The following is a 27,213-nucleotide window of genomic DNA, read 5'->3' as shown; positions in this document are numbered from 1 at the left end:
GGTATGATGGATTCACACAAATCACGGAGAACTCTAAAAGAGACATCGCAACTCCGCTCGAGCAACGCCATTACTACCTTGGCACGACTTTCCCAACATACCATATACACAACGCGTTGTAGAGGCAGCCCTTGAAGAACGACGTGGATCTATGCCTGCTTTCTGAATCAGCAGCAGCAGGAGAAGGGGGGGGGGTACAAAAGACCCCCAAAAAAGAGGAAAAGAGAACTGACACTTGCATATAAGACGAAAACCAAAGAGAATATGCACCGTCTGCATGTCGTGGTAGACTTTTTAATGCAGGTGGGTTCGTGAGGTGGGTGCGCATAGAACAGTTGCCGTAATAGTCTGCACTGGGAGATGGCAGCGTTCCCCCAAAATCATCCTACGCCTTTGAACAACACCCCACCAAAAGTCACACACACACACACACACACCTAAGAGGGTTTACATCGGGTGCTTTGCATAGCCGGATCGGCAAATGGGACAGCGGTTCGCGACGACGACGGCAGCCGGACCAGACCGCTCGTTCTTATCCAATGCACTCTGCTCGTTGAAATGTTCGTAGCACCCGATGCATGTGGCGTGGAAGTAGTGCCCACAGCTCAGCAGGACGCCACTCTGCACGGGCACCGATGCAGCCTCGTCCGTGTCAAGCCTCGGTGCTTCCGGAACCGAGGACATTGCAGTGCGCTTGGGCCCAGCGCGTGGTGGGGCGGCTGTCGGTTGAGCAGATGCATCCCCGTACAGTGCACCTTTCCGTGAGGCAAGCCGGGGTGCGGTTTTCGGACCCCTCGGTGAGGGGCTCGCTCCGGGTTTCGTTACGGATGAGCTCCCCCGTCGGCGTGATAATGCACCCTTCATGGGAAGACCCAGGGCCCTGCCTGCCGAATCCTCAGTCGTCCTTGATTCGAGTGGCGGCAAACGCTTGGCTGCTCGACGGGCCTCGTAGGCTATCCGCATCGCCGCAACAACATCCGTACCTGTCAAACCACCCGCCCTTCCAGAAGAAGAAGTGGCGGTCTTGGTACCTGGGCATTCCGTGTAGCGAATGCGCTCCAAACAGATGGGGCAATGCACCGACGCACCGGCAGTAGACGGGGCTGGCGAGCCTCGATGATCGCTTGAGGTCGAGGGGCCACCATGCACCGCCTTCTTCCAGAGCTCTGCCCATGCCTCCTCACTTAAACACGCCGCGCGAGCGGCCTGCTGTTGCACCGCGAGCGCGGCCTCCACTATCGCCCGATTTTTCTCCTGCTGAACACAAAACGTCTCCCATGCAGCAGACAAGCGCGCCAGACGCTCTTGCACGTAGCGCGTGCGAAACTCTGGGTTGCTTTTCAATCTCATCTGAGTGTAGACCCGTCGGGCGAGGAACCCCCGTACGAATGCCTGCAACTTGACAATTGCTGCCCGCTGCGCCACTGCTTTTCCTTGATAAAAGACGCACTTGTGATAGCTCTGAGTGCGGCACACTGGGCACGCCAGTGGAGCTGCAACCTCGGCAAATCCCACGGCGTCGGCTCGCTGCTGCGCACGCACGAATCGCTCGAAAGAACGGAAGCACTGAGTGTGAAAGACATGTGAGCAACTCAGAATGACCTGCGCCTCATGGAAGGTGGCTGTGTAGCTCATTTGGCAGATGGCACAAACCGACGGGTGGGCTCCTGGCGATCCAGCGTCGTGCAGACCTTGCTGCTCGCGCAGCAGGGCACGGTTCACAACGGCGCGCCAGTCTTCAGCTGATGGTGCCGGCGGCGGACCCGGCACAAGCCCCATGCGCTGAGCAAGTGTGGGCTTGTGAGAACGCCCGGGTGCACTCGGTGCGGGCCCGAGGTGCGCTCGAAGATCAGCCGACACCCCTCCGGAAGAAGAGCCGACAGTCGCACTCATCGCTGCCGGGTCCGCACCGTCTTCGCGCGACTGCGACGCAGATGACGACAAAGGCAGTGGTAGGCCCCCACGGCCGCCAGTGATCGTGAAGTGCTCTTGGAGGGCCACAGCACTCCACAGCCCGAGCTTCTCATGACGTGTGTTGCGTGTGACTCCGGTACCGTGTTGATTGGTCCCCCAGTTGGATACGGGTGGGCCCAGTGAGGGAAGACCCTTTGTGCTGGAGAAGGAAGGCATTTGAAAAACCTACGACAAGTGGATGGTTGAATACATGAGCTGACCCGCAGATGGTGTTCCTGCGATTCCTCTATTGCGGCGGGGTACACCGCCAAAAAGAAAAAAACAGCAACAAAAAGAACACCAAGAGAAAGCAGGAAAACACAACAAAAGGGTGCAATCAGTAGAGATCAGAAACAACCTGGAAGTTGAAGAGTCGAAGAGGGATGGGGTAAAAATGCGGGGGAGGGGGGGGGGCGGGGGGTACAGGGGGGTACAGGGAAGCCCACTAATGGTGGTGCTTTCTCACCTTCAGCAGTGTGGCACCCGCTGAAGCAAATCCACCAGAGGGACCACGCACATGCATGTCACCTGAAGGAGGTTGACAGGCTTGTGCGCATTATCCTTTTTTTTCTTTTCTTCACTTGTCGCCGTTTCTACCTCACTGCTGCGCGTGCACGGGTAGATGAGGAGGGGTGCATCAAGTATTTCCTTTGCGTACGACGTCGCCGCTTCCGTGCGCCTGATTAGCCGAATATCACAAGAAGAAAAATCAGCATGATATTCAGAAAGATCAGCGGCCAACGCATCAAAAGGCGAACGGAGTGCAGAAAAGAGGCAACCTGCACCTTCATAGAGGCACCAGAGCGACCGCCGCTGTTTGGGTGAGAGCCAAAATCTCCGTCGAATGATAACGGCACCGCATCGTTGAGAACGGACTCCTGCTGAGGCGCAATACTCCCCCCTTGCAGACCTTGTGGGGTGGCCAAGCCAAATTTGGAGAGGAACCGAGATTCCGACAGGATGGCCAGGGCGTTGAGGCACAAAATCACGGCTGAAGCAAGCGAGTAGATACTCATGCCCATCTTGACCAATGTGACCTGTTGGTCCTATTTTGTATTTGCTGTAGCGTGGCCTGTATATGTGTATGATGCGAGACCTGGCTTCACAAAGAAGTTCTCTAGCTTTTTCTTTTCACGACCAGCGCTCGGCCGTCTATGGGTGACCAAATTCAAGTTGTTGCGAAGGGAGAAGAAAAAAGAGGACTGGCAAAGAAAAAAAAGAGATGAGCAGCCTCCAGCCATAGCGGAGCACATTCACGGGGACACAGATGCTTGTACAACCTCAAGGCTGCTCTGCTGCTGTTTCGGAAGGTAGAGCAACACGCACAAGCCCCAAGGGAAGTGAGGACGGGATGTGAGAAGAAGAGAGTGCGGCGTGAGACGCAGAAAGAGGTAGCGCACAGTGCTTGGTGCTTCTCTGCTCTGAGAAGTCCGCGTGTGAATACGTGAGTAGGCTCGGCATCCCTACCATGGATGTAATTTGAAGTGTGTGTGTGTGTGTGTGTGTGCGACGAAGCGTGCAGGCAGGGGAGTACGAGCGGCAAAGTTGCAAAATGATAGAGTCCATGTGAGACGCCCCCGACCCTTTTTGGTCTTGTGCTGCCGGTACTCTACACTCTCGTTTGGCAGTGTCCACACACACACACACACACACACACACATTTCTCCCCAGCGCCCCATGCAGCTTTGACACTCGCCAAAGACATTACTCTGACCTCTGGGAAAATAGAGCAAGTATAAACTCAATGAGGTACTTAGAAAAAAAAAGGAATGCAAACACACGTGGGGAGAGAACGCGTGAATTCGCGAAGCAGCAGTGCGTCGCTCAGTTGAGCGGAGCTCGCCCCAAATGCCTTCGTGACTCACTCTGCCAGAGCAACACGAGTAGCCGCATCACTCTCGAAGCAAGGAACGACCAAAGTGAGCACGCTCTCTCTCTCTCTATCTCAACCCTCACCGCCCTTAATTCCTTTCCATCTATCGATTCTTGGTTTTTCCATCTTCTGTAAAAATGTCATATTCTTAAGAGTTGTGAATTTTTTTTAAGCGGCCCATAGAATAGGGTGGGGCGGTGGGGGAGGGGGGGGGGAACAGGGAGACAGAACCTCGAGTACCCAAGGAACCAGAGGGAAAAAAAGCAATCCAGTCAGCCGGACAGGCAGGCAGGCAGGCGAGTATGTCACAGCAGTGCCGTGTGTCAAAGATTGAGAGGAGACAAGCAAAACCAAAACAAAAACGGGCATGCTGCACAGACTCAATCAAGACACCACCACCGCCACCTTATCGGCACAACATGTGGGTGCTACTCCTCGCTGATGCGCTCTTGCTTCACTACCGAAGAGTTTACAGAAGCAGATTTGGTAGGCATGTCGCTAGCGACAGGCGCACGAGCGGAGACCATAGAACCATGCTCCTCTACTCGTAGCTGAACCTCATTTCCTACTATGAGTACGTCATCGGCGTGCAGCTGGCACGGTTCGCCGAGCACCCACCCCTTTCCAGCAACGCGCACACCATTGCGACCGTAGTTGACAACCCACAGCGTGTAGTGATGGGGCCGCTTCGTGTGCACCACCACTCTGTGAGCTTGACGCCCCTCTGCGTCGGTTTCCGACAGATCCTCATCATCCAACGGCTCCTGTTTCCGTGGGTGGGATTCGCTGGCAGATGATGTTACCTCGTTGGCGTCTGTAATGACCTCGTACACAGGTCTCAGGACTATCGCGAACTGAAGGCGAGAGAGCATCTCTGGGTGGGTAGCATAAGGAGCCAGTGAGCCGACAATGGGGATAGTCGCTGCAGCGGCAACAGAAGCCGCTCCTCGAGGTCCCGCCTCACGTCCAAAGTAAGTGGTAAGTTCTTCCAGCGGCAGACGCGTCGGTGCAGGGGCACCGGTGCTTCCTTCTGAGCCGCGCTTCACAGAGGAGAGCGCCACTGCGTAAAAACAGGGCTTGTGTGCAACACGGACCCCACCGAAGTAGTCCGTGTCAGGTGATGAAGAAAGAGGCGGTCCCCAGCCGAGTGCAGACGCAGGGTCTAGGTAGGCCCCTGGGATCTTCCGATTGTCCGCGAATGGACTGGTTATGTTCACCGTTCCTGGCGGAACCACAAAATCGGTTTGCTCACCTCTTGATGTGAGCGTACGCCACGGGCGCTGGTAGAGCTCGGTGAGTGTATTCAACAGCTCCACCTGCCTTTCTACGTTCGCCTCACCAACTGCCACAAATCGCGCGGCGCCCTCCGTCCCAGCCATCTCCGCCTCCGTTGCCCATGGGTGTGGCGACGGAAGCCACGTTTCTCTATCGTTGCCGTCATGGAAAGCACGACTGCGTTTCCGGGACGACGGAGGTGAAGTCTGGGAGGATGGCGAGAAGGTCGCACCCCCAGCTGCCTCCTCCTCTCTTGTCCTGCGCTCTGCAGGAGTTGAAGAGACACAATTGGCGGACTCGCTAAGCTCGCGCAGCTTCTGCCATGCGAGAAGATTAATGAAGTGATTCGACATGATGGCAGCACCCTCCTCATCACTCAGTCCCATGCGTTCCTGTAGTGCGGCTAGATGAGTGATGATGGATGCAGATGAGAAGGCGTCTTTCTCCAGCACTGTTGCGTCCAAGCCTGCCGCACACAGACGGTTATCCGCGATCATAGAAGCCAGTGTCACCATCGCCCGCGGCCTACGCTCCACCGACGTGCTAGGTTTGATGCCGCCACCGCCGACTGCTGCCACACCAGCAGCAAGGAGCTGCGTCGCGTCTGCCACACGCCACGACGAAGCGGCGATATCCACTGCATCCGCAACCGCGTCCCAGACTGGCAGCGGTGGTGTACCCTGTGGGACCTGCGGCAACAGCTCTGGAAAGAGGTACAGTGGGGGCTCATAGGTGGTCGAGCGTGAAAGTATGAGCACACACTCGCCAATAATCGGCGCCGCCTGTGTTGATACCGTTACAGCAGCATCATGCTGTGGCATTGCGACTGTCCGAAACAGTATCAAGCTCTCTGTTAGTCGTCCGTGTACAAAGGGTGGCACTCTCAGCAGGAGCCTCAATTAGCGGCGAGGGGGGGAAGGGAAGGGAAGGGAAGGGGGGACGAGGGAGAAACAAAAATCGAGCCACCTTGAATATTATTGCACTCAGTCGCCTGATGATGAAATCGACAAAAATTGATCAGTACCAACCGGAAACAAAAAAAGTAGCAACCACACACACACACACACATACACACACATATACACAGAGCGATACACCATACAAGTACAATGTGATCAAATTTCCTCTCCGCCCCCCTCCCTTGTGCAACACGTGCCAGAGATGAGGAGAAAAGAAATAAAAAAGAGGGGATGGGGCGAAAAAGAAATGTCAGCTCACCAAAAATTCAAAAGTGATGCTCTATATAGGCGAACAATACGCATTGGCGGCGAAGACCATAAGGGGGCCAAACAGCATCCACAAGAGAAGGTCTTCTCTTCAAGGCAAAAAAAAAAGAAGAGAACAATCACACCCGGAGGAGTCACGCGATAGGTGAGAGTTTTCTGCGCTACACTTGGGTCCAAGACACGAGAAAACACGCAAAATGTAGAGCTACGTGTGTACGCATGAAAAAAAACTAGGGACGAAGGAGAAGAGGGGTCGAAAATAACTGCGCACGATGCCCTGGGGTCCAGATATAATAACAACGACAACGACAAACACCACCACCGAATAATGTCGTTTTTCTTTTTTTTTGTTTCAGCGCTGCCCTAGTCAAAAATGTTCTTCTACGCGTTCCACGGATCCCTTTGCTCAAACGCTTGACAGCTTAGCGTCCCCACTAGGAGATACGGTAGCTCGGAGACGTCCAGGAAATGTCTTCGGGGTGCGGAGTCGAAGAGAAAGCGATGAGGTAGAACGGCTGTGTGGAGTTCCGACGCACCCACCAGAAACACGGTACACAACAATACACGGAGCTAGAGGGGTGGTGGTGGTGGTGAGGGGAGGGAGGGAGGGAGGGGGGGAGGGGGGGCAGCTAGCGTAGGAAAAAATGAAACGTGGAATGCGCACCGCTCCAGCTAGACACAAAGACGCGATGGAAAACAGCACAGATAATTGCAGACCGGCGAGAAGGATCGAAAGAGAGATGAAAAGCGAGAAGGAAATAGTGAATCGGGTGAATGGAAAGAGAGGTGGAGCAATGTCAATGATAGAGAGCGCGCTGGGGGCGTTGACGAAGCGCGGGAGCAGGGATTGCGGCAAGGCTGAGGCACCGCAAAGGTCACAGAATATATATATATATATATATAGCTAGCCGTATGTTGAAGGACTAGTGGGAACGTCTCCGCTGACATGTCTCACACAGATTGTTCGGTGTTCTACCGCTAGTAATTGGGTTTTTGTATCCGTCGAGAGCCATTCGCTTGATTGTGTTATTGGCACGCAGAAGCAGCCCATGATTTTTTCTCAAATCCACCCTGTAGAAGAAGGGAAGTTGCGCACAACGGCGATGCAAGAGAGACCTCTGTGCAAAGATGAATTTGGGGGGAGGAGATTGGAGGAGAGGGAGGGGAGGGGGGGGGAGGGGAGGCTAGAGGGACCGAGGGAATGAGTACAATGTGAACAACGAAGCGTAGGTCAAAGTAACGAGCCTACCAAATGCAAATGACACGCCGGCAATCCACCAAAAGCTTCAACGATACAAAACCAAACAAAAAACAAAGACACACAGAGTCACACAAAAACGAAGTGCTGTTCGACATGCCAATAAGAACTGCTTACCAGAGACTTTGTATACACTCTAGTGACGTACACACCGGCGAGTGAGAAGAGTCGGTCCCACGAGGAAGAACATGCAAAGGTAAACCGTGACGCAAAAAAAAGGCTTTTTGACAAAACAAATGCAGGCCTTCAAAGTAGTTGGTCAAATGAAGAGCTGTTCCCCTCAATCTACGGGATTTGTATGTTCGGAGTCACCCCTCAAAAACAAACAAACGAGATACCCATGCGAAAAAAAAAGACGAGCTCTCCACAGCATGCAGACATCTCAGCCTCACCAAACGACTAGCGCAGGTTGTCAAACTCATCATCTGTGCCATCGCCAGTGCCGTTGTTGAAGTCTGCAAACGGGTTGAAGGTCGCTGTAGAGCTGCCGATATTTTTTTCCGCCTCGTGAGACTGTGCCTTGGGTGCACTGGGGGGACATCTATTGTTGGCGCTGGGGGCGCTGCTGTTCAGCGCAGCGTCGGAGTATGGCGGTGCTGATGTATTTGCCACTACAGAGGGTCCCCCCGCGGCCCAGTGAGCATCATTACGACCCCCAACACCCCCTACGCCCATTTCCAACACTCCGTCACGTTCATGAACGGTTTGGCACACACCATCACTCGCCAAGGTGTTATCCGGATATCTGCCGGAGCTTGCCAAGAAAGGATTCAAAACAGCGGCGTCGGCACTCATTGCCATTGAGCCCGGAGAAGCAGCCGCTGCACTCTGTGGCGCAGAAGGGTGCACGCCTGCTGAGTGGTGAGTGGCGACATGTTCTGCCGCCGACGCGGCATCCCTTGTTGGTGCATCTTGGAGGCTTCGAGACACTGTCCGGGGTCTCTCTCCCGCTGAAGGATGCGCCGTGAACGCCATCAGCTCTGCGTCCGTGTCCATCACTGGAGGGCTGGGATTTGGCTGTGGCTCCTCGGGAAACGCAGCACACTGAGGTCTCGGCGGCGGCGTGAGAGGAGCCAGCTGCGATGCCTGGTGCAAGGGCTGCCTTCCATCGGCGCTCGCGACGGAGTCCCGGCGGGGCGGCAATTCAGCAGAGCCGCCACCACCCTCGCCAAAGGAGGTCATGAAGGGGTCAGGGTAGCGAGGGGCCTGGAGTACAGACTGATAACACTGGTGTTGGTGGTGGGGCAGCGCTCCGAGCGCTGGAGGGGGAAAAAGGGCCGGCGTTTGAGGCAGCGGCTGTGGGGCCAACTGGTGTGCACCTCGGTGTTGCTGTCCATTAGGAAGAAGGAGTGGAAGCGGTGCAGGTGGTGCTGCTTCCGTCTGCGATACCGACGGGTTCAAGTCAGAAAGTGCATCGCCTGGCGCTGTCGGGAGCAGGAATAACTGCTGGGCAGGCGGGGGTGCCGCGACACCATGGGCCGGCGCCTGGACGCGTGATAGCCCATCTGTGGCATACGTCGCCCCTTCAAAAGTGTGGTGCGACACTCCAGTAATCAACTCTGCATCTACCCTTGTTTGCTCCTCGGCCATGAGGACAGAAGACAGCACCTGGGTAGAGAGTGCCTGTGGTTGCCCTTGACCCTCCAGCGTTCCCGTGTTCAAAGAGTCAATGAAACTGTCTCCCTGCACACGCTCCGGCACCACCGCCATCGCAGGCCGTGACTCCGCGTCGACGAGGAGGGTCTCTTTACACATGGGAACAGCGGAAACGGCACTCTCCTTCCACTCCATTGTTTCTCTTCTCACAGCCGGTTCGACATCCTCGTGCCACGGTCGTCCCGGCGTGGGTGCCACGGAGGACAAGGCCTTCACTGAGACGCATTCTTCGTTTAGCTCGGCCACTAGCAGCAGCAAGTCGTTGTAGTCGCTACTGAGACATTGGAGACTTCGCTCTAGACGGGACTTTTCTTCTCGTGATAGCGCCAACTGTTCAGCCACCGCATTTCTCTCTGCTGCCATGGCATCAACGATGTCCGGCGATGGAGGCTGTTTTTGTTTAGACGCACTGGCAGCCGTGACGTTGGAAGCGCAGCGCAGCTGCTCTTCCATCATGTTCAGCGACTCTACAAGTTGTTGATGCTCCTCCTCCTTCGAGCCTAGTGCCTCTTCAAGAAGCCGAATGTTCTCGCGAAGACTCTCGACCATGTTTGTCGAAACGGTGTGCGAGTGCACGGCCTCTGCCGCCGACGCAGCAGCATCCTCCACTCGAACCCTCTCTTCTTCCGCTGCGGCGGCGACATGCCTATGCTGCTGCTCCTTCTCCAGAGACGCACAGCGTGCCGCCATCTCTTCGGCACGCTCACGCCACTCGACCACCGCCTTCATGAGATGCGCCTTTTCAGTGCGTGCGGCCTCCAGCTCCGCTTGCAGTGCAGCCAGCTCTTCATGTGTTTGTACGTCTCGCATAATCGGGGCCGCTACCATATGGGATTGAGCAGGCAGAGGCTGTGGTAGACCGGGCTCGACGCGATAGTCGCCAGAAGAGATACTGTTGTTCACCTGGCTTGTCAAAGACGCAATGGCAGGGTCAGAAGGTGGCTCCATCGATACGAGCCGATCTGATTTCAGCGACTGGAGTGAGGCAGATTGTGGTGCTACTCCGTTTCCCATTACTGTTACACCCGGAAGGTTGGTTGTAGGGTGTGTGGTCAAAGACGGTTCCATCACAGCAGACGACGCAACGCTGGTCAAGAGCTGCTTGAAGTCCACCACGAGCTGCTCCACCACGGCTACAAATGCCGCATCGTATGGAGTAGGGTTCTGCGTTTGGAGTCCACTACTCACGGGGTGCTGCCACGCCAAAGTGCTCGCTTGCGCGTCAAAGAGGATGGTTTCAAGAGCCGTCCCACCACCGACTACCTGGATAAAGCGTTGCGCAAGGGCGTTTGCGGCAACGACGGAGTGCGCTGTGGCGGCAGCAGCGACGGTCGTCCTCGACGTGACGCAAGCACTGGCAATTATCACTGCCGACCACAGCCGAAGATGGACGGCGCCGTCGCGACGGGCCTGATGGAGCAACGCTTCGCCCCATGTGACTTCCTCGAGAAAGCTGGCAGCCGCCTGGGAAGACGAGCCCATCCAAGCCAGCAATGTCGCAACGTAGGCGCCGAGGGCCGCCGTGTTCACCTGCTGTGCTGCCGCACCGCCGTTGAGACAGAAAATCAAAAAGGTGGCCATGTAGTTGAAGAACGATGGCGGCATGCGGGTGGAGAGCGTCCAGCCTGGCTGAGCCTTGACAAGGCCGTCCAACACCGACGCCTGCAGCTGCGGTGGCACCGGCGAAAGGACAAGGGTCTGCACCAGGTGAGAGGCATCAGGCAGCGTAATCAGCGTGCGCAAAACCTGTGCAGCGTAGAACTTCTCTACTGGCGACGTTCTCGACGAGAGCAGCACCCGCGCGAGCGCTGCGCCACACTGGTCGGTAGTACTCGATGCGGTGGGGTCGGTCGTCGTGACAGTGTTTGGGAGCGAGGTCGTGGAAGACATCTGTGATACTGCATGGCCGCTGCCTACGGCATCACGGCCGGGGGTCAGCGTCGCCAGCCCGCCCAAGAACACCCCAACCAAGCGCTCTTGAGAGGAAGGCACGCTCAGCAGCGCCGTGAAGAGCTGCACGCCAGCACTGACAAGCGTGGTGTCGGTGGTTTCGCATATGTAGGACACCAGCGCGCGTGGGGCAGACCACTCCTGTACCGTGTACGGCAGACTGACTCGAACGAGAGTGGTGAGTGGTGGGAGGTCAAGCCACTCGTCCACCACCCGCTTTGACCCTCGTAGCAGCAACCCAAGTACCCTTACTGCCTCGATTCGAGTGGCGTCGTCGATGGCTAGCCCGCTGAATGCGAGGCGCGCAAGAGGGTTCAAAAGGCCACATCGAAGAAGGCTCTCTTGCGCGGAGTGTCGCCCCTCTTCACCCTCGTCACCGCCGCGCAAGACGCACGCGAGAATGGAAACAGACATGAGCACACCCAGAAACGTATCAGACTTTTCCATGTCGTCGAGGAGCGTTTCTATTCTATCGGCTAATACTATCGGCTGCCTAGAAACAGGGGCCGTAGCACTGCGGACAGCACCGTTGTAGCAAGCATTCGAGACCGTGCACGCCTTCAACTCAGATGGAACGGTGTCGAAGAGAGCCGCAAGTCGCGCAGCACAACCCATTTCACGGAAGAGCTTCTGCGTTGCTTTGTTCGAACGGAGCATATTGTGTACGACTGTCAGGCACTCTCGCACAATGGATCCGCCACGCCGCACGCCGCCCTCACGCTGTATAACGTCAAACAAGGTGTCAAAGGCGTTGTCAAAGGCGAGAAGCGTTTGCAGCTCCGCATCAGCCAACGTCAGCGACGTCAGAAGTACCAAAGCCTGCTTCAGTAGCTGATGGTCGTGCCCAACTTCGTTCAACGCGTCAAGCAGAACGCTGATGCCGCGGGCGGTGAGCAACGCTTCCTTGACCTTATACGGCTCACATTCCTCCAACCGCTGAAGAAGAACGACAACGTAGTAGCGGTTCCAAAAGGGTGCTGTGGGTTTCATAGAGTCGAGCAGCAATGGCACCGCATCGACAAGCGGCTCGAGGAGCGCATCCCTCGCATGCCGCTTGAAGTCTGCAGAGAAGTCGACGATGCGATGGTTTGACTCCAGTTGGTCAGGGTATGAGTCTAAGTCGGTGGCATTGGCCAGCAGGTGGAGCGTGGGCTCGGTGATTGACTCATCCTCGGGATAGCTGACAAGTAAGTTAAGCAGTGACTTCAGCGACGTGGCATCTAGAGCGTAGGGCAGGTCAGGACAGCGCAGAAGATCGCGTTGTGCGTCACGGATATCCTGCGCCACCGTGCAACCCTCGATCCGGAGCAGCAACGTTCGCGTGGGTGTGCTTGGTCGCAAAGACGACAGTGACGGCGAAGGCGATGCCGTCTGCGGGGCCGCCAGGGGTGGTCTTGTGTTTTCAGAGAGTCCGGTAGGCACGGGGAGGGACGCGGCGCTATTAGAATTGGGCTTTTTAGTTAAACGGGAATCACTTGGTTCGTTGGCAGTCAAGGATGCGCTCGCAGGCTTCACCTTGGGAGGTGGTGATGAATCGGTGTCGTGTACCCCCGTCGAAATTGCCTCGGCGTCCTGCTTCTTGCCCGGAGGAGGGGGATGAACCACGCGCTGCCCCAATACGGCCTTGAAGAAAAAGCTCATACTGGCCTAGATGGAAGGATAGAAAAAAAAAACCAGGGCGGAAGCTGCCGAGCAAACATAAAAGGTCAGCGGTCGGTATAACGGTCGCACGTTCTTTTTCGCTTGTCTTCACCCCCGTCACCCCAGCGACTCACCGACCCACACACACACACACAAAGGTGAGGGAAGAGAGCAGTAAAACAACAACAAAGGGGAGACAGAATACCAGCCTCGGTGGCGTTGACAGTAGCCAGACCGCTACAAGAAAACAGAGAACAGGCGCACCTGCATGCACACGCAAAATAATATATATATATATATGTATATAGCACTGTACCAAAGCCGCCGTTTAGGGGGGGAAGAGGCCATTCGACAGTAGAGGCACACATTGCGAAAACGTATCCATAGAAAGATGCACAGCATTGTGAAAATAAACAAGAGAAGCATAAGACAGTCATTGTCCGGGTATCCCGAGATATGTATGTATACACCCAAGGTAAAAAAAAAAGAGGTGTGCAGAGAGGGAGGACGAGAGGGGTAAGATGGAGAAGGGGTGGAGAAGGGGGGGAGAAGGGGGAGGGGAGAGAGAGAGACGATAGGCGCTACAGGCCTATCATCTCGAATCGGCACACATGAACGTGAGTGGCCTATACACAATATCCCTGAAGTTCTCATCTGCAACACAGCTATCAGACAATTGTATTTTCGATTCCAATGAGTGCCGCCAAGAGGTGCCCCGGTTGGTGCTCTAGTCATCGTGGTCTCAAGTGCAGTACACCAGCTTTGGCATGACTTCTTCAACGGTTTCATGAAGATGTACACCCGACCATCCTTTTTTTTACTCGATTAGGGAGGAGGCAGGGAGGAAATACAGACCTACACAAGACATGGGGCTATCACGATTACCTTACACGTTAGTCACACCTTTAACATATCAAAGACACACGGCGCAAATGGGGGAAAAAAAAACCGCCAAGACGACACAACTAAGGAGGTTATTCGTGAAAGGGGACAGACAAAATCACGAACACCGAAGAGCAAACGCAACATCGCATGCACGGTACACGATGTCACGATGCAAAGATTGAGGGAAGGGGGGAGGAAAACAAAAACGCAAGCCCCCTCTATCGACACGCAGCTCAGAAGCTCGTCTCGGGCATCACGCCAAACTCCTCCCGCTTCACGCGCACCTCGCCCTTCGGCTTCAGAACCTTGCGCTTGTTGTATGTATGGCGCATGCGCGCTAGCACTAAGTTGCGCTCCTCCAAAGATTTCATGCGCTCCATGATAGGGTGCACATAGCCACCACTCAGATGACGCAAGGAGCCCACCAACTTGTCAGTCGGCGCGACATCGATGACTAAGGGTGTGTGGTAATGACGGCCGTAATGCTTAATGTCTAGGTTCGCTTTTTTCGCAGCGCGACGCTTTTGCCGGGCCATCTCGCGCTTATCCAGCGCCACCGTATGCTCGGCAAGCAGTGTGTCAAGGTCATCGGTCTCCTTTTCAACGACATCACGATGTGGATGACGACGATGTATCATGGCGCGCTTCGCGTCCTCTGTGGTCTCCTTCTTCGTCTTTTTCTTCTTCTTTTTGACGGTCTTTTTATCCTTCGTCATCGCTGCCGGTGCGGCAGGAGCTTTGCTATCCAGTACCTCGCCTCCATTCGGCAACGCAACACTTGGCGCTGACACGGCCGCAGAGGAAGACGTGCTCGTTGAAGGAGACAAAGACTTTGCATTTTTCTTTTTGTGCGTCTTTGCCGTCGCAGCTGACGACTCCTGCACCTCCTCTTCCCACGTCTTGTCCGCAGAAAAGTTGCCCGTATATTTATGGGCACGACCCATCGTCATCGTCTTCATGAACTTCTCGTCCTTGAGCTTTCTCCTCGTCAGCTGGCGGACAGCCTTGGCAAGGGCTTCCTGGTGCTCCTCATCCACAGGGTTGTAGCTCTGCCCGCCGAGTGGGATGGCGACAGCATCGCGGTTGTTTGGTCGAATCGGCGCGTACTTGCGCCGGCGCGGAGCCAGCGGCTTGACTGGAAGAAGATCCGGCGTCACTTTCCATCCCTTTGCGACAGTCACCTGTTGTGGACGATTGACACTCTTGGCGCCGGCGTTGTCATTCCACAGATTCCGTGACTTCTGTCGACCCATCTTTTTTTTCCTCCAAACACCCCCCCCTCTCTCTCTCCCCCTTCCGGCCCTGTTTGCCTGTGCCGCTCTGCGCGTGTATGCTAAATGCAGCAAGTGTGCGCTGTGAGCTGTGATTACACTGTAATGCCTCCAAGTAAACAACGTGTGTTTTTTTCCTGCTCCTGCGTGATGCGCTGAGCACGTTGATGTCAACAATTCACCAGGGTGCTGGTGCAGCGTGGGGTTCGCTCAGCGCAGAGCAATATATATATATATAGGTATATACACATGTAGAGAGAACCAAGTTGAGTGTGAGGGTGTGGGGGTGGGGAAGCGATAACAAGGGAAAGTGAAACACTAAAGCCGCTAGCGGAAAGGTCGATGCGCACAAGCGTAGAGAGCACAGCCGAAGAAAGTATATTGCTACCTGCTACCCATTCCTGCAAAAATACACACGCATACGCCTTCTTTATTTTTTTTTTGCGGCGATATCTGGAACAGCGCAAGAAGATCCCTTAGTGCAACAGGTCCGATCCTGTTCACAACCTCTCAGGTGGTCCTGCGTGAGTGGTGTTCATGACATTGTTCTGAGGAGGTTATACGCTTCCTGATTTCGATGCCTGCAATTTATGCAGGAGTGTGTCTTTGTGCGTATATTCGAGATTTTGGGGGTTACATGCGCACACAGGCGCGCATGGTGCATCATTTATTCGCAAGTAAAAAAAAAACGCACCAAATGTATTACCGCATTTATCATCTGCCGCATTCACTCACTGGCAATTGTGTGCCTCGAGGCGTCTGTATGCATCAGTGCCTGTGTTCGTGTGTGTGTGGCTGTGTGTGTGACTGTGTTCCCTAATGAGGTAGTTGTGTTCCCTGCAAGCCTTCGTCTTTGGAGACAAACTGATTTCTTTGGGCGAGATTCGACACATTGCAGAGAAAAAAGGGGGGTGGGGAAGCAACAACAACAACCACAACAACAACAACAACAACAGCAACAACAAGAAAATCCTCATGAGTGCCGTTATCGTGCGAAAAGGGTGCGAGAGGACGGCGCATCGCACCAGCGCGTTATTTCAAAGCAGTTCTCTTAACGTGGCAATCGAAAGTACTCAAAAGCGGAGAGGAATGCGGAGCGGGAGTGAGGGGAAAGGGAGGAAGGGAGAGAACGACACAAAACTAAGCGTTGTACACTCAACATACTCCACATGTGCTGATACGCTTGACTCGCCAGCTAACCGAGGGCGTTCAAAGCCCCTTTTCCAAAAAGGGGGAACCGCAAGGCTTCTTTGCCCACGTTCCACACCTCGCTTCCCCTCCTCCCCAATACACACTCACACACACACACACCATCGCGACCTCAACAACCTCAACCGTCAACAGGCAGCTGTTGCATACCACGCGCCCACGCCAACAGGGAAAGAGCAAAAAAAAGGGCTACACGCAGTAGAAAGCAGGGCGACGAGCAAGCACAAGTTCTACACCACAAAATGGGAAACAGTAGAAAGTCCGCCACTCCTTACCATGCTCCCACCATCGAGGTAGCCGAACACGGATCAGAATTTCTTGATGGAGCGCTGGTGCTTCTTCGCCTCAAACAGCATTTTGTTGGGACGGCTACGCTTGAGGAAATTCTCGGCATTGCGAGTCCATCGCTTGCTCACTTGAAATTGGTAGAAGTCCGAGTACGTGCGGGAGCGCTGACGACGGCTTCGGCGCACGGGCCTCTCCGATGTTTCAGCGACACCGTCGCCCCCGAATGTCGACTCCAGCTGGTCTGGATCGATGAGAGCCTCGGGGTCCTCTTCGCCATCGCGTGCTTTCTGAGCGGAGAGTAGCTCTCGCACCACTTTCTTCACACTCTTAGGCACCACATAACGGAAGCCTTCCTTGTCACCTCCGCGGCGGTTTACTGCCCGCAGGTGACTGATGTGCTCCTTTGCAACCTTGTTGAGCACCCGTTCTCTTTTGCCTAGTTTCTTGAAAAAGTGGTGTGCTTTCTCGAGCAAGTCGTCGGCGGATACGACATCGGCGTGCTTCCTTTCTGCGTAGTCATCAAGGAAGGCGTGATCGGGGTACAGCAAGGGGTCTTGGCGGATGAACAGGACGCCGTCGGCGGCACCCGTGGCTGCGTCGCTGCCCAGCACATCGTCACCGCGGATTGCGCGGGCAAGCAGCTCCCTGTCCCGCTCCGCCGGCGTCAGCGCCTGGTTTGGCTCCACAAACGGCGAGGCGGATTCGGCAGTGGTCGGCACCTCAACTTTTGTCAACCTTGTGCTCTTCTGTTTTTCTCGCAAAGGCTCGCTCACAGCAACTGCGGCAGTATCCCCATCCGAGCGGGCAGACTTCGAAGATAGGGTGGGACCCTTTTTGGCGGCAGTTTTCTTACTTCTCCGCTTTGCCTGGACGAGCTCACGTGCCTTCTTTTTCGTCAGCGTTTCCTGTCCGGTCTGCGCCTGGGCCACCTTCAGTTTGGGCACGCGGGTTTTCTGCTTTTGTTTTGCCCTCGCGGTCACCGTGGCGGCACTACCGCACTTTCCTGTAGTAGAGGTGCAATTTTTTTTCGTGCCCTTCTTTGTGATCGCACTCTGTTTGCCTGGCAAACGCTTCTTGCCGGTGATGATCTCCAGCTCCTTTTCGCGGGCCTCGACGCGTTTCTTGTACTTATACTTCTGTTTCCTCTTGAACTCCTTGTTGAAGCGCATTTTGGGGAGTAGCTCCCGCAACTCGTCCTCTGCCGCCATGATAGCTGCTTATGCGATGCTCCACGTGAGAGAGAAAAGATGGGGAATGGGGGAGGGGGAGGGGGGGGGAGGGGGGAAGGTGATCCCGAACACGCACACACAAAAAAAGGGATTAGAATTCAGTTGTCTTGTCAAGCGTGAGGCGAGTATTAGCCCCCTGGTGCCTAGCACAGTGAAACCCTCCTTTGGCCGGGGGAGGGGGGGGGTGGAGATGCGAGAATCCAGGCGACAAAGAGAACCGCGCTGCTATCGGGAGACTGTAATGCAATGTCCAAGGGTGTGTGTGGAAGAGAATACGATAAGGGGAGAAGAAGAGAGGGGATGGGGGATGAAAGGCAGCGGAGCCGGGGAAAGGTGAGTGGAGTGAGAGCAAATAAATTTGAACAAAGAGCAGAAAAGGGATCAAACAAACGCATACAGTCCACCAGTTCCCCACCATGACAGGATAAGCGCCAGCACACCCCCATCACCCCAGTATGTTGCTTGTGTTTTTTCCTTTTCTCTGGAGGAGATCGGAGTGGCTGGGAAACAGAGGACACCTCGTCAGTCTTTAGGGGCTGGGCGGGCAGCAACGACAAGCATGCCTGGTTCCTCGTCCGGCAGGAGATATACGCACCGCAAGCGCTTGTCTTCTATCGGGGTGGGGAATAAGATGAAGATGTACAGCAGCAGCATGTCACCCAACGAGGACATAGAGGAAAGGAGGGGGGGGGCAGTTTGAATGAGAGCAGAGCTGCCCTCCCCCCTCCGCCGCGGAGGGCGTGCGTTTAGATTCCCCGCATTTCGTTTTGAACACCTTTTTCCATTCGGTAGTAGAGGGGGGTACACAATACGGAGAGAGGAGCTGATGGTGAAGTGAACACGTACACCCGGTCGTCACAACATCCAAGACTATGTAGCGTCCATATAGAGATGTGAAAGTAGCCTTGCCCGCCCGCCCTCTGAAGACTCAACGTGAATCCAAAGCAGCTTCAAACATCTCATGCTAAAAGCAATCGCATGTCTGAAAGAGAAAAAGACATGGAACATAGTCTGATAGCTCGCATCGCTCCCAGCGCTGCACTCTATGACTTTCTACGATGTGTACCTCATTCTTTTTCATAGGCGCCGTTAGAAACCATACTGCTTGTGTGTTTGTGTGTTGTTGTTGTTGGGGGGGGGGAGGGGGGGAGGGGGGGAGGGGGAGTACAGCCAGATAGAAAAAAAGACAAAGACGACGGTGAAAGAATGCACGTGGTACCTCACTACTGTGAAGAAGCAGGAAATAGACAGGTTTGCGCTGTTGTAGTGCGAACGCGGTTCACCACGACTGCATGGGCGAGGGCACAAATTTCAGATAAGACAGACAGTGTGACAGATATAGTAAAGAGGCAACAGGAGGTCAGAGGCAGCCACGAGTCCCACATCGAAGACAACGTGAGAGGTAACACGTCAACACCCCACCACACATGCACACACACGCGCGCACATTTGAAACAAAAACAGCTGCGACGACAAGACTACCACAAACAGAGGTCAGCCGTGTGAGCCAGAGGGTGTTATGAGACGAGAGAACGGAGAACGGGGATCAAAGACCAAATAATAATAATAATAAAATAACCCAACAGGGCGGAAGCGGAGCAGCAGCAAGAGATACGGAAGGGGAGGAGGAGGAAGAAAGCGAGCACGTGGAGAGCATGAAAGAAAAAAAACTAGCGAGACCTACAGACGACGGAGGTGTACAAGATACACAGAGGTATACTAAGTAAAGAGGCAACCGAAAAAGAGTCCAGCTGCTCAAACTAAGTCGCAACGCCTGTGGGAGGGGGGAGCGAAGAGAGAAGAGAGAAATAACGCTACAAAAAGAGAAAATACCTCCAGTATTGGTAGTAAAATGGGGTGTACCTACCCAGGGGAGAGGGGGGAAGTAGTGTGCCACACTCCAGTTGGAGCCACTCTCTAACCACCACCACCCCTCCCCTACCCCACCGCCTCTTAGTCCGCACGACCTGGCGTTCGAATCGTCTCCGCTTCAAAAAATAATGAGGGAAAAAAAAAGAGGGGCCGCGATACACACAGACGCAAGGAGATGCAAATACCGAAGCACCACCGCTGCTGTATTCATACGTACAGCCAAAAATCTAGCGGAACCCTCGACACAGACGTGACACAAATGTGTGCGGATGCTGCGTCGCCCAACTAGCCCTATGGATTTCCACCGAGAGGTATTGAGGGGGGGAGGGGGGCTCCACAGACGTCATTTCTACGAGAGCTCAAAGGAGCCACCGGATTCCTTAATACTCATCATCAGCTTCTTGTATAGCAGATCCTCGTTCGGGTACGGTGGTAGCTTTAAATATCGAAAGCACGTGTTCACCGATGGCAACGCCCATTCGGATTCGGGCAACTCGAGCGCAAAGCTTGACGTCGTGCCACATAATTCCTCTGATGCACTACAGCCGAGGGAAGTCAATCCGCGGCGTGAAGTCTCACGGCCGCCAAACAGATTGTCCTGCGCATCGGAGGGCGCCATGGGGCGATACAAGCGGCTTGGCGGGGTGACATCGTCTTCTTCCTCGCCCATGATATCGATCGCCTCAGCTCCACTGTTTCTGCTTGCGGTCGCTGCCGAAAGCCCCGCCTGTAGTGCCTGGGCATGTGCGACCACAAACGCATTGGACCGCTTTACGACCGTGATGGCCCCGAGAGCACGAATGCCGCCAATAGGCAGCCGAGGACAACCAGTGCAGAAAAGCAAAAAGTCTCGCTGCTCTGCTGGGGTCAGCCGATCCCCGAGCACCTTCGCTAGCAGCTCTAGTTGCGGAGAGTCGTTCTGGTAGCCATGGTCGCCGACCAGCACAGAGCGAATCTCGCTCGTTGTCCATAGTGGTTCGTTCGGGCTCTTGCACTCACCGCACAGCACGTCAATCAGCTCTTTTACCTCCATCACCGAAAGAGCCTCGGGCGGCACGACGTCGCGACACCCCATCGTCAAAAAGTACAACGGCACCGCGACGGACTCGTACAAGAGGGCCCCAACAACGCGGCGCTGATATAGGCGTAGGCTCTTCCTGGACACTGTCATTTGTGCGCCACCAGGAAAAAGCTCGAAGCTATCGTCACCCGGGAGAGTAAAGGGGAGGTCAAGTGCAGCGAGAGTCGCGCTATCCATCGTCGACAAAGATGCCAGGCTGTGTGCAATACCTTGGTCTACCCAGCTTGCCGCTGTTAATGGTAATTCAAACAGATCAATTGGAAAGGCTGGTGGCGGGTCAATGCCCGTGGCGTCGGGGACAGCGCACTGAAAGGCAGGAAGACCGCGGCGGATAAAATAGGCCACAGCCGGCGAGAGCGGAAGCGGAAACACCTGCTCATCCAAGAAGGCGCGACCGAGCGCGGCGCCGATGGCATAGTAAATCTTGATGCGCTCTCGCTGCTCCAGTACGTAATCTCTCATCAAGCCGACGTTACTGTCCACCAAAAATGCGGCTCTGTTCATGTCAGATTGTGCTGCAGAAGCCTGAACGCTGTTGCGGGTGTGGTGGCTTCCATTGTTCCCCACATTAGTTGCTAGTTCACTAGAGAACAGACTTTTTCGAGAAGCGGGCGAGGCGATGTGGCTGCCACCACTGCGGTTCGAGGTCTGGGCTACACCGTCCTCACGGAGGGTGTGGTTGTGGTTGAGACGAAGCTGTGGAGTCGCGGGACAGCTGACGCCGTCTTCGGGGTATCGTCGGACGCCAGCCATGTGGCGCGGATAAAACCCCTCTGGTGGTGGCACCTGTACTCTTTCAACCTCCGGCGAAGCCGCCATCGACCCACTCAAGCTAAGAGCCGCCATCGGTGGAACCATTTGCACCGAGCCTACGCGCACCAAAGTGCGTGACGAGGACGTTGTGGGTGCGGTGCTGGGGCCCTGCGAAATCACTGAGCTTCCACGACGATTCGTAAAGGAGTCAGGTTGCGACGTGCAACCGCGTGTCGCGGAGGATGCGGGTTTGACGCTGCTGCGACGCACCGGCAACAACAAAGGTGAGGAGGTAATCGCCACCGGGTGATGTGCCCTGACAGTCTGTGATGGCAACTTCAACTGAGTGGAGGCAGCGTTGCCGCCGCCATTGTTCTGGTGATCGCTCACCCGCCAGAGCTTAGCGCAGTACTTGCTGGCCTCTGCTGCTAGCAAGGTGTAGAATTGCGCTGTTGGCCCCTGGCCGACGCCGACATCGCCATTGAACTCCACCGAAATAGGGAACCGTGCGTCAGAGCACTTGCGCAACATGGTGTACGCGTCCCGCGCAAACGTCTCACGGCTGACAGAAAACTTGTGATTTGACAACTTCGCCCATTCACCTGGCAAAATGAGGCCTGCCCTGTCATTCCGCTGATTGCGGAAGGCACGCATGTGCTGCATGAAAGCGCGCCGTGCCCCGTACGCCAAGAACCGGGATACTCGCTCCCGCACGGATCGTGGGATGAGGAACCGTCCCTCACGCAGCAGAAAATTCACCCAGCGCGGCAACGCGTAGCTCAGTGGCAGGATGCTCACGCGGAGGGCTGACGCCTCTAGTGAGCGCACCAGTGCAGTTGTGATCGTGTAATTCACAAAAATACTGTCATCACTGCCAAATATGCTTTTCGCCTCCGCGGCGTACGCAAGCCCCTGATGGGTCTCCTCGAATAAAACGCGGTGGAGCATGATGAGCAGCAGCATGTCGGCCCGGTGAGCGAATCCGGGTGCCGTGAAGGTGAGCGCAGGCGGCTCCTCTGTGTGAAACTCGGCGCGGGAGTGAGCACCGCACGCGCAGTGCGACGCCGCGTCACTTTCAAAGTGGTGGAAAAGGTAAGTCTGATCCGTTGTGATCTGGTGGCCCTCGAACTCGCACGCCTCCAGCGACCTCTCTACGGACGTAGTGGCCGGCTTCCCTACAGCTGCAGGCGGCGACTTGGCCGGCTTCGACTTTTTCGTCACACTCAGGTTTGCGCTGTGCTGGTTGGGCATGGCGGCCGGATTGGCAACCGTCACGGAGCTGTTTGTCGATAGTGTCAGCGGCTCCTCCGCAGTGCTATCGGCCCGCAGCAGACAGTTCTCCAGCTGCAAAAGTACTTGATGATCACCAAGAGCAAAAGCGCGGCGATAAAGCGTGCTCAGCAGCGTCTCCTGGAACGGGAGCGTGCCGCATGAGGGGCGGTACAAAATGTATCGCTCCTCTACCGCCTCCTGGACCACTTGTTCAGCAGTTCGCCTCTCTTCTGGGGTGCTCAGTACTGCCTGCACCTCCGCATCAAGGGCGGCTGCAGACGCTGGCGTGATTGGTGTACCCTCATCCATCAGTTCCCCACGCAGGGAAAACTGCGAGAGGTACTTGTACGTCAGTCGACGAACAACGTTGGGGTGCTTCAGTAGCCTCTCTGCCAGCCCCACGAGCAGATTGATGTTGGCGGTTGGATTTGTCGAGTAAGGGGAGTTCGAGGCCGCCACACGGCTGGTGTGCGAGGTCGATGACAACCCAGACGTGTCGGAGAACGCCGAATACCGCTTCAAAAAGATCAGAACTCGCGTGGTGAACCACTCGAGATGATGCAAGGACGACTGAGAAGTCGGTGCCAGATCCGCTCCCTTGGTTGAGGTGGACCCGGTGCGAAACCACCTTTCCAGGTCGCCAATGGTGGCGCAAGGATGCACATGATTACGCTCCATCGCCGCCGCCGACTTGAAGAGCTGCACGTTACCCGTGTAACCAGAGTAGCAGTTGCCACAGACGTTGTAGTTGCACGTGCAGCAGTAATGTCCGCTAAAAACACTGCGGCGACACTGATCGCATTTGCAAATCTGCGGGTAGCCCTCCATGTAGTGGAGGCGATGACCTGCCATGCAGCACTCGTTAGCGATGCCCGAAACCGCGGCAGGATTGTTCGCCAGCAAAGAGTCAGTGCCGCTACGCGACAATGAGAATGGCATAAAACTTGTCTTGTGTGCTCTCGATCCTTCGCTGTTGGTGGAGGATGCAGCGGGCTTCAATGAAACGCCACCACCTGTGGTGGTCTTGATGGCGGTGGTGAGACGCCGGCCCGCATGGCCGCATAGTGCGATCATCGGTGCCATCGCGCTGAGTGCCTGATGCGCCTGCAGAGGCGTTTTACAAACCACCTTGTCGTTCGTTACCACAGATTCAACAAGTGGGAGGTCACTCTGCAAAGACAGGTTAGCAGTGAGGATATACACCAGCCGGCGCATGCCAGCCGGGTACGCTGCGGCGCATTCGATGAAGCACCGCATGCGCTTCTCCACCACGTACATGGTAAGAACGTCGGCCACGTGCTTGCCGTTCGCCATTAGGGCCGCCCACAACGACACGTTTTGGTCGATTGGCGCCGGGTGCACCTGCCGCTGTTCGACATGTTCGCCCAAAAGGGTGGCCGAGGAGGCTCTGGAGGGGTTGGCCCCTGTGTTCCCGACCACCCCCTCGGGTGTCCAGTCACCAAGGAGGTAGTAAAGCAGAGTCGATCCCACGCCCACCTTGAAGACTTCGTAGGCGGTTATGTAGTTCGACTCGTCAAATATGCGCAGCAGCTCCCGAATAGCGCTTTCATGAGTGTCAGCGCGTGCCTTACCTGCCCGCACCGCGCTATTTGTGGCGGCTGCCGTATCGTTGATGGCGCCACACTGGCAGTTCTTGAGCTCTTCCAGGACACTTTGCAGACGAAGCATTGTCGACGAAAAGAGCACGGTGTCAAGCGCGGTGCTACTCGATACATTTGCATTCACGCTTGTGCTCCCAACCTGTGCTGCACGTTGACGCTTCAACTTCTTCACAATGGAAGCCGCCAGTGCGCTCGCCTTTTCCGCGAGCGTCGACGTCCGGGTTGGTTTGTCGTGCACCACCACTGTCGCTTTTGACAGGAGCTCTAGCTGGTCGAGCAGCCCGCATCGCAGTGTATTTTCTACAAAATCGCACGACTCAGCCATCGGGTGGTACAACATCCACTCGATCATAGTCAGAACAACCGCCTTTGTTGCCTTGTCCGCCGAGATGAGGGCTTCGCGGCACATTTCGCACATTGGTGGCACCGCTTTTTTCATCAGCCCCTCAAAGCGCTCCGAGGCACCCGAGAGGAACATCAGCTGCAACATCGACGCGCACGCAGACGTGGCCACTTGCTTCGCCATTTGCCCCGACGTGTTTTTTGCAAACACGCATAGGGAGATGAAGTACTCCTCCGCAAGCGCTATATGCTTTGCCGGTACCTCCAGCTTCGTGTTCATCACCACTGTAGAAGACGCGCACGTAGGGTCACAATCGGAGAGTGCCCGCAGCATGCTAGAACCTTTGTGGTGGCACCGTCTTGTTGAACTCGATCCGCTCATGTGGCTGTCCATCTCGTTCACCACCGTTGCGCTGTCTGTTACATGGCTTTCAAGCATCCCTGACGCAGTCGGTTTTGACACAAGCGATGTACCGTCCACCGCGCACGGCCCAGCATCCTTCACCGCAACAATGGGCCGAAGTGCCACCTCGTCAGCGAAGTGGAACACAAACGGGACGTACGCACGGCTAATATTGCGGTGACCACCACGAGTGCCTCGCGAGATTGTCATGGAACGCAAATCCGCATCCAGCTGCTTCAAGTGGACCGAGATGCGCGCGCGGTGGTCGAGTCGCGTCCAGCTTGTCTCGAGACAGACACACTGCTCCTCGACTAGGCGGTTGTTGTGACGCAGCTCATCCTCCCACATCCACTGGTGGACCGGAAGCACCAGCTTAGGTTTCAGGCCAAAAGCGTCCGGCGGCACCGTAGGGCACGCGAGTACGAACAGCTGCAAAGCAGCAATGGAAGTGATGTGATCCTTGTCACGGCGTTGCGTGCTGCGGGTAGCGATGACGGCGCGCGGGAAAGGGTCGTCCAGAAGGGTAGTGATCTCCTCCGACGAGACCTCCAGAATCAGACGAAAGAAGCGCTGGGCTTCTGGAAGCAGCAGACTCTCCATCATCAGCCAGCGGTGGCACCGCGTCAGCGCTGCTAAGGTCGTCTCGCAGAGGAGGACGCGTTCGACGCGGACACTCGGTTCAAGAGTAACATTCGACTCCGTGTCGACGATCAGCTGGAAAAGTATTTTGGGTAGTACGGGCGAGGCTAGCGCGCGGGCCGTGTGCGAACGGTGACATATAAGCGCCCGATCAATGAGGGTGCCGAGACACTGCAGCGACAGCTCGAGCAGGGCCCAGTGCTCTGGGATCGACCCAAATGACTTGGCGTACTGCTCGATAAGGGAGACGAGGAGAGGCACGATGACGTTCTCGACCTGGACTACCGTCGGGTGATCCATGTGTGGCACAATGTCTTCAGCAGCGGTTGCCTTTGCGGAAGACCTTCCTCTTGAGTCGCTGGTACGGCCAGCCTTGCCAGCTACGCCGTCGGTGTGTGAAGACTTCTTCTGGAACTTGAAGAACGCAAGGATCCCGGCTGCGAAAGAATGCGTGGGCTTGAGAAGTTCTGAGGGCATGATCACCTTTGAGCTCATCGTGAGCAGTGTTTCCAACGCCTGTCGCGCAATGAGTGAATGTGGATCTGTGCACAGTGCGAGCAAGTCTCCAACAAAGGCGTGGTGGATGAGCTGGCCGGTCATGTCATCCTTACAGATGAACCGTATGACGCGCAGACCCTCCTCGATCATGAAGGAGTTGTTGAACTGCGCAAACCTCCATTTTGTGCGAAGCGCGCGGTCGATGGCCTTCGATGCCAGCTGCATGAGAGTGACATGGAATCGCTGCGCCGCGTCGTAGGAAGACGGAACGTGCTCCATGATGAGGGAAAGAGCACGCAATGAGATCACGAGGAGGTCGCCCTGTGCGCTCGCCTTCATGAACGTCTCACACACATTAGCAAGCAGAGGGATGGCCACCTCAGAGTCAAACTTGCGCAAATAATCCTCAACCCCCATCACAAGAGAGGTGGACATGGCTTCCAGCACCTCAAAGAGCCGGGTAGCGTTCATCGCCTTCAGCTCCGCCGCCACAGCCTTCACCTGGCCCTTTGGATCACAGCCGCCGGCATCCATTGCGGGTTACCGTACAAACCCAAGGGCAAAAGACAGGGGAGGGGGGAGGTGACAGACCTAAACAGCAAATACGAAGCAGAACCCCTACACAAGAACAAAAAAAAGCCCGAATGTACCAACAAAAGAAAGAGGGTGAAGCCCAAGCCCAAGCCCTCCCCCCCAAAAAATGCACCGAAGAAAAAGGCGTGTAGAACCAATCGTTCGAGCTAAACAACAAGAGACACCAACAAACAACAGTGAAATAATTTTTTAAAAAGGTACAAAGACGCACCTGCACACAACACACCAGAGAGGAGGAGGGGGAGGAGGGGACAAAAAAAAATAGGAGAGACAAATACAAAATCACCCCACCCCTTCACTCACTCACTCACTCACTCTTCGTGTCCGAATAATAATAAAAATAAACGGGAGACGTTTATGCCAGAAGAAAAAAAAGTTGGGACCACTAAAAAGAGAGAGACGGAGAAAATGGGGGGAGAGAAA

At 55.5% G+C, this 27,213-nt stretch overlaps 7 protein-coding genes across 7 annotated transcripts; all 7 read right to left on the bottom strand.

Moving 5' to 3' along the window:
• Nucleotides 1-447: 447 nt before the first annotated feature.
• Nucleotides 448-2,130, bottom strand: JKF63_01248 (uncharacterized protein; the record flags this gene model as incomplete). Its single annotated transcript, XM_067897296.1, has 1 exon — nucleotides 448-2,130. One exon carries the CDS (start codon nucleotides 2,128-2,130, stop codon nucleotides 448-450), a length of 1,683 nt encoding a protein of 560 aa, XP_067753453.1.
• A 506-nt stretch (nucleotides 2,131-2,636) lies between these two features.
• Nucleotides 2,637-2,975, bottom strand: JKF63_01247 (uncharacterized protein; the record flags this gene model as incomplete). The annotated part of the gene is made up of 1 exon (XM_067897295.1): nucleotides 2,637-2,975. One exon carries the CDS (start codon nucleotides 2,973-2,975, stop codon nucleotides 2,637-2,639), a length of 339 nt encoding a protein of 112 aa, XP_067753452.1.
• A 1,279-nt stretch (nucleotides 2,976-4,254) lies between these two features.
• On the bottom strand, nucleotides 4,255-5,922 carry JKF63_01246 (uncharacterized protein; the record flags this gene model as incomplete). Its single annotated transcript, XM_067897294.1, has 1 exon — nucleotides 4,255-5,922. The coding sequence occupies one exon, from the start codon at nucleotides 5,920-5,922 to the stop codon at nucleotides 4,255-4,257; it is 1,668 nt and encodes a 555-aa protein (XP_067753451.1).
• Nucleotides 5,923-7,984: 2,062 nt separating this feature from the next.
• JKF63_01245 (uncharacterized protein) lies at nucleotides 7,985-12,832 on the bottom strand (the record flags this gene model as incomplete). Its single annotated transcript, XM_067897293.1, has 1 exon — nucleotides 7,985-12,832. One exon carries the CDS (start codon nucleotides 12,830-12,832, stop codon nucleotides 7,985-7,987), a length of 4,848 nt encoding a protein of 1,615 aa, XP_067753450.1.
• A 1,118-nt stretch (nucleotides 12,833-13,950) lies between these two features.
• Nucleotides 13,951-14,970, bottom strand: JKF63_01244 (uncharacterized protein; the record flags this gene model as incomplete). The annotated part of the gene is made up of 1 exon (XM_067897292.1): nucleotides 13,951-14,970. One exon carries the CDS (start codon nucleotides 14,968-14,970, stop codon nucleotides 13,951-13,953), a length of 1,020 nt encoding a protein of 339 aa, XP_067753449.1.
• A 1,535-nt stretch (nucleotides 14,971-16,505) lies between these two features.
• JKF63_01243 (uncharacterized protein) lies at nucleotides 16,506-17,693 on the bottom strand (the record flags this gene model as incomplete). Its single annotated transcript, XM_067897291.1, has 1 exon — nucleotides 16,506-17,693. The coding sequence occupies one exon, from the start codon at nucleotides 17,691-17,693 to the stop codon at nucleotides 16,506-16,508; it is 1,188 nt and encodes a 395-aa protein (XP_067753448.1).
• Nucleotides 17,694-19,935: 2,242 nt separating this feature from the next.
• Nucleotides 19,936-26,730, bottom strand: JKF63_01242 (uncharacterized protein; the record flags this gene model as incomplete). The annotated part of the gene is made up of 1 exon (XM_067897290.1): nucleotides 19,936-26,730. One exon carries the CDS (start codon nucleotides 26,728-26,730, stop codon nucleotides 19,936-19,938), a length of 6,795 nt encoding a protein of 2,264 aa, XP_067753447.1.
• Between the last annotated feature and the right edge of the window lie 483 nt (nucleotides 26,731-27,213).

The sequence above is a fragment of the Porcisia hertigi genome, chromosome 35 (genome assembly GCF_017918235.1).
Source record: "Porcisia hertigi strain C119 chromosome 35, whole genome shotgun sequence".
NCBI lineage: Eukaryota > Euglenozoa > Kinetoplastea > Trypanosomatida > Trypanosomatidae > Porcisia > Porcisia hertigi.
Note: the sequence above shows the minus strand (reverse complement) of the source record. Positions and strands in the feature narration are given on the sequence as shown.